Source organism: Corvus brachyrhynchos, unplaced genomic scaffold (genome assembly GCF_000691975.1).
Source record: "Corvus brachyrhynchos isolate BGI_N302 unplaced genomic scaffold, ASM69197v1 scaffold72, whole genome shotgun sequence".
In the NCBI taxonomy this organism is placed as follows: Eukaryota; Metazoa; Chordata; class Aves; order Passeriformes; family Corvidae; genus Corvus; species Corvus brachyrhynchos.
The window spans coordinates 2,643,808-2,649,602 of record NW_008236763.1 but is presented as its reverse complement, the minus strand read 5'-3'; the positions used below and the strand labels follow the sequence as shown (position 1 = coordinate 2,649,602).

At 50.9% G+C, this 5,795-nt stretch overlaps 1 protein-coding gene across 1 annotated transcript in view; it reads left to right on the top strand.

Moving 5' to 3' along the window:
- Nucleotides 1–5,077, top strand: part of SLC26A9 (solute carrier family 26 member 9) — a 14,443-nt gene extending 9,366 nt beyond the window's left edge. The window contains 6 exon segments of the mRNA XM_008644747.2: nucleotides 1–42; nucleotides 540–857; nucleotides 1,072–1,126; nucleotides 1,514–1,659; nucleotides 2,423–2,500; nucleotides 3,096–5,077. The exon segment at nucleotides 1–42 is cut by the window's left edge and continues 72 nt beyond it. Of these exon segments, the coding sequence (XP_008642969.1) occupies nucleotides 1–42; nucleotides 540–857; nucleotides 1,072–1,126; nucleotides 1,514–1,659; nucleotides 2,423–2,500; nucleotides 3,096–3,143 (687 nt within the window). The 3' untranslated portion in view covers nucleotides 3,144–5,077.
- Nucleotides 5,078–5,795: the final 718 nt, after the last annotated feature.

Below are 5,795 nucleotides of genomic sequence, written 5' to 3'. Positions count from 1 at the left end.
TGAGGGAGAACAAGGTAACTCAGCTCCTGAGTTCCCAACAAGGTCCCTGTGTCCCCATCAAACAGCTCCTCTTCACGTGGGATTTTCTGCACTGTTTTCCTGGCCGCATTTCTCATCTCTCACCTCCTTTCCTCCCCACCTACATCTCCATTCCTCCCCAAACTTTGAGATGCAGGAGAACCAGGAGTGGCTGGGAGCAGGAAAGCTGGAGAGGAGGCTGGAATGGAAATATGGTGAACAATCTGCAGAAACCAGGCAGCTCTGGCCTCTTTCTCTGGGGATGTGTCAGCTCCAAGGTGCCCTTTCAAAGCCCATTTCTCAGTCACCCCAGCTCCATTTGCTTGGCAATGCTGAGCAGTTCTGAAAGAAATGAATCATGAAAATTATCCTGACTATATCCAGCCCCAAGGGACAGACAGTCTAGCACCAGGCTGGAGTTAGTCCACATTAAAACACTTCCCATCAGTGGGTAGAGGTGCATTCACCTGCCAGGACCTCACCTTCTGCCCTGCCCTGACTGCATTTCCTCTCTGCTGCAGACCTTGTCTTTGCAAGAGCTCCAGAAGGACTTTGAGAGTGCCTCCCCAACAGACACCAACAACAACCAGACGACTGCCAATGGTGCCAGCATCTCCTACATCACATTCCGCCCTGCTGCTCATGGGGCTGGGCCAGGCCAGAGCCCCGGGGAGCTGGGCAGCACCACCACCCTGCAGGGCAGCACCTTCAGCGTCCTGCCCACGGCAGACACCGACCCTGTGCTGACAGCACCGCCCTACATCAGCTTCCACACCATCATCCTGGACATGAGTGGGGTGTGTTTTGTGGACCTGATGGGCACAAAAGCACTGAGCAAGGTTAGTTCTGTACTGCCAACGCAGCCAGGCAACAGCTGGGTACCTTCTGCTCTCTCCCATAAAGGTGTTTATGTGCCTTAGTTGTTTGGCTTTGCTCCTTCTGCATCCCAGATTTTCTCCTTCAGCCCCAGCCCTGAGAGAAGACTTTATGCATAAACACAAAGCTGGAGCAGCAGGGTTATTAATCCTCTCTCTCCCATCTCATCCCTTCCAGTTGTGTTCCAGCTACCAGAAGATTGGGATTAAAGTGTTCTTGGCAAACGTGCATGGTAAGAATCCCCACAGAACACATTTCCACGTGATCTTCCCCCATTTCTGAGCTCCTGACAAACAGCACATCTTTTTCTGTTCTTTATTCAAACTGTGAGATGTCAGTCCTTTGTTGGACCAGGCCAGAACAGAGAAAAGAAGAAAACAGAAGAAAGGAAAGAGAATCACTGACGTCTGTGTGTGAAATCAGTGCTTTCATTTGGGAAGTGATGGGGCTGGAATATCTCCACACTCAGCATGCAGAAAAACAGATCCCCACACTCATTTCTGCTGCAAAGCTGCATCTTCTGAGCCTGGCCTTAGCTCAGAGGACCACGCCAGCCACACACAGCCCCAGAATTCCTCCTCTCCTCTCCTCCTTGTTCAGCTGCCTCTCCTTTCTCCAGCCCAGGTGTACAACGACATCAGCACAGGGGGAGTCTTTGAAGAAGGAGGCCTGGATCGAAGTCACATCTTCCTGACCATCCACGACGCTGTTTTGTTTGCACTGGCCAGTATCAGAGAAGTTGTCCACCCGCCCATCTTGGAAGAGGTAAATTTGCTCCCCAGTCTTCCCTCACCCCACAGGGTTCTCCTGTTTGCTTTCCAGGCTGCGCCAGCACAAAGCAGGAATAACAAATCGCTAATAACTGCACCTAATAAAGCTTTTTGTTTATCTTAAGTGGTAAAGCAAAACCCAGCAAAATATTTAATATTCCAGTTGTCATGCATGGGCTGGGCACCTCCTGATGGAATGGATTTCCACGGGAATTCAGAAGTGTCAATGTTTTACACAGGCCCTTAGCTGAGGGATGAATGTTGTCCCAGCCTGGAGGAGCCAGAAGAGCTGTTCCAGCACTGTGCCCTCGGTCTGGTGCTGGTTGGAACAGGCAAAGGCAGAATTTGGCCCTCAGAAATGAAGGCAAAGCTTGTGCACCTGGAATAGTGCCGGCATCCACGAATGCTCCACACGAGGAATTCCAAGGCAGGAATGTGGCCCATGCTGGTGGCACAGCGTCACACAGGCTCTGTCCCCAAACAGGGGTCGGTTTATGGTGTGGCACTTGGAGTTGGCACCAGTGGCAGCCAGTTATCTCCCCAGGACGAGTTAAGGTATCTCATATCAAACCAGAGAGATAGGCCAACGCCAGCCCAGTCACAGGAGATAAACACCTGGAGCAGGATTCCTTCTGTGTCCCTTCTCCTGGGCATTTCCCTTGAGCCTGTGTCACCTTTTAAGCCTGGCTCAGCCATTGTTTTCATTCCTTTTGACCCTGCACTCTGCTGATTTGTGGACCTGACTCTTCCCTGCACAGAGGCCAAACCAGACAGAGCTCTCCATCTATGACGAGTCTGTGGACGAGAGCAGCGCAGAGTACAAGAACCTGGAGGAGGTGAGTTGTAGTGCCAGGGGTCACTGCAGCCATGGGTATGAGGCAGAAATCAGAACTTCTAACTGGGATTGATTAGATGGGAAATTCCCTGCGCCACTGCAAGTAACTGCAGTGCTTCAGAAAGCAAATTGCAAACATAATTTTAAATCCCTGTCTTGAGGAGCTCTGGAAGGCAGCTGGATGAGGAGCAGGTAGGTTACCCCCCAGAGGAATCCTTCAATCCATTCTGGGCCACACAGCTCAGGTTCAGGCAGAGTTGTGGTCTCCACGCACTGGGGGGAACTTGGAGAACCAGGCTGGGTTCACGCCCGAAAGAAGAAACATCAGCCAAGATTTCCAGCATGGACTTGGTTAATGCTGCAGCGATTTGCACCCACATCTGGGCCCTGGCAGGAGATCCCCTCCAGGGCTGACCTTCCCCATACTGTCCATGCCCAGCTGGAAGCAGAGCAACCTCCAGCTTTCCTGCATGGAGAAGTGCTGGGAAGGGTTGGAGCTCCTGGGGATGTTTCTGTGTGACAATGACACTGAGCTGTGTCACTGGGGCTGTGCCCTGGCACCAGCCCTGACCCTGCTCCTCTTCTGTGCCCTTTAGGAGATGTTTGGAAGCATGTTCCACTCAGAGACCCAGACAGCTCTGTGAGCACGGGGAGCACCGGGCAAACCCTCCTGAACAGACTCCTCTCTCCCACCCCTCCGTGGAGAGCTGTGCTTCTACCTGGGGATGCAACGGGTTTGCAAAGAAGCCACCACCCTCCAGAACTGCCAAATCCCTCCCTCCTCCCTGCTCTGCTCGTGGCGCTCAGAGCAGCGGACTCTGGAACAGGCAGCAGCCACCTGGGGAAGCAGGAGCTCAGGAGATGCCATCTCTGGGCTGCAGAAGTGGAGTTTGTTTGGAGGCAGGTGCCTGAACTCAAAGGGCTTCAGCCACCCCTTTGTCCCTCACAATCCTTCTGCCCACGCTGGAATTGCATCATTTGGGCATCCTGCTCCTTCCCTGTCCCTGCTCCCTCTTTCCCCACTGCAGTGAAATACAAGCAAATACTAAAAGCCTTTCAGGGCTTGGATTCCCGAGCAGCAGTGGCTCTGGCAGGTGTGGCAGCGCAGCTCTGCCCGGTGCTGCTGCTCTCTGATTGCACTGACCCCGGGGGTGTCTGTGACTGCAGCCCCCCGGATTTCCCTGCGTGTCTCTGTAGCCTCTCCCTCTCCTCTTCTGTGTCCCAGCATCCCAAAAAACACTGCCTTGAACCAGTGCTGTATTTCTGACACCCCAAAGACCTCAGTACTCTCTCAGCAGGGCTAATTTCTTAAATAAATAATTTTATTTTTATTAATAGGACAGGCTTGGAATCAGAAATAAGAACTCCTTGTTACATGCTCATCGTCCTGCCTGCCCAGTGGGTTGAGTGCATGAAAGTGGATTTTATTTTCAAATGCTATTTCTATTTTATTACTCCAAAATACTACAAATGACAGTTTTGAAGTACACAGACATTATTGAGCTGATTGCTGAAGGCTTCCTGGGAAGAGAATGTGGGGCTTTCCTACAGCTCCCAGATGTCTCATTTTTAAGGAAAACAGAGCTTCCTGAACCATCCTTGCTAGAGAGTCACTAAAAGAAACAACATCAGCACCCTGCCTGTTTGGTTTTATGTAACATCTCAATTGCTAAGTCACCATTTCTCTACCTCAACTTCTGATTATGTGGTGCAGGCGAGAGTAATAAAACCAAAGGAGGGTAGAAAACCCCACTAGCCGATGGTTATTACTTATTTTAATCTTAGACAGCAGTGGTTTCTCCAGGAATCTCCAGGTACAGCTTGTTCTACAAGGTAAAATCAAGAGATTAAGCCTCTTAAATGATCTTTGAGGGCGATTCCTCATGGTCTCTTGTACTGCCTGAGAGCTCCTTTCATTTGCTGGTTTGAAAGAAAGGCAACAAAGAAATTGGTGCAGAGCAACAAGAAATTGTCCTGATCAATATTTTTGGGTCTCTGAGGTGGCATCACACTAAAAGAGGGAAGTTCCAACTCCCAGCTCTTCACTCAGGGCTCATTACAGGAGGTTGATTTTCCAGCCTGGGGTCTGACAGGCCAAATGCAGGAATCCTCAGAGAAGAGGCATAAAACAGATAGTATTTCCTGAACTTCCTACAAAAATTGGGATGGGATGTGAAGAGAAACAGCTCAGAAACAGCAGCAGTGGCTCTCCTGCAAATCATGACCCAGGCACAGAGAAATCCCATTTCTGTAGCCAAATTCTGGGCCAGCTCTGGCAATAAATGTAATATCAGCAGGCAAATGGCACTGCTGGAGGCACAATGTGGCCAAAGTCATCATTCCTAAGTACCTGGGCAGAGAATTAGGGAAGCTCAAAGTCACATTGGTGAAAAATTTTAGCTTCCAGTAAAAAAATCCCCCTTATTGCTCTTAAGTAACAGTGAGATTGATGTGTTTTGGCTCTGAAGCCTTACTTGGTAAATGCATGATGTATAACCAGCTCAGAAATGTTTGTAATTTATTTAATTTAATGTTGGTTTCGTTCTTTTTTTGATAATAAAGAATGTGTGAACAATCATCGGCTACTTCTGCTGACTCAAGGGCAGGATTTCCATGGCTGCTCCCATCTGGCATTTGGCATCCTGGGACAGTTAACGCCAGGGGAAGGTGGGATAAATCTTCTCATTTAGGTCAGAACAGCTGTAAAGAAGGGAATAAGAACTGTTCCATCGAGCTAGCTGGTGGAATCAAGAGAAGAAGTGAAACATTTTGAAAAGCAGGTAGATTTAAAGTCTGTCAGGAGCGGGGCTGGCACGACACAGGGACTTCCTGGGCTGTCCCTTGGCCCAGTCCTGGCATCCTTCTGCCTCACTTGTGGCCCCAATGAGCCTCAGGGTTGTTATTCCCCACGGGAACTCCTTTAATCCTCATCCTTTTGGGAGCAGCATTCCAAGATATTGGGAAGAAATTCTTTCTCATGTGGGTGATGAGGCCCTGACACAGGGTGCCCAGAGCAGCTGTGGCTGCCCCACCCCTGGAAGTGTCCAAGGCCAGGTTGGACGGGGCTTGGAGCAACCTGGAACAGTGGAAGGTATCCCTGCCCGTAGCAGGGGTGGAACGGGACGAGCTTTTAGACCCTTTCCAACCCAAACAATTCCCTAACTCCTCGCTCGCCGCAGCCCTCCGCCATGCCGGCTGCAAACTACAGGTCCCCGCAGCCCCCGGAGCCCCCAGCCCGCCCCCCGCGCAATCCCATTGGCCGTCGCTCCGGCGGGGCGGGTGGCGATTGGCCCCGG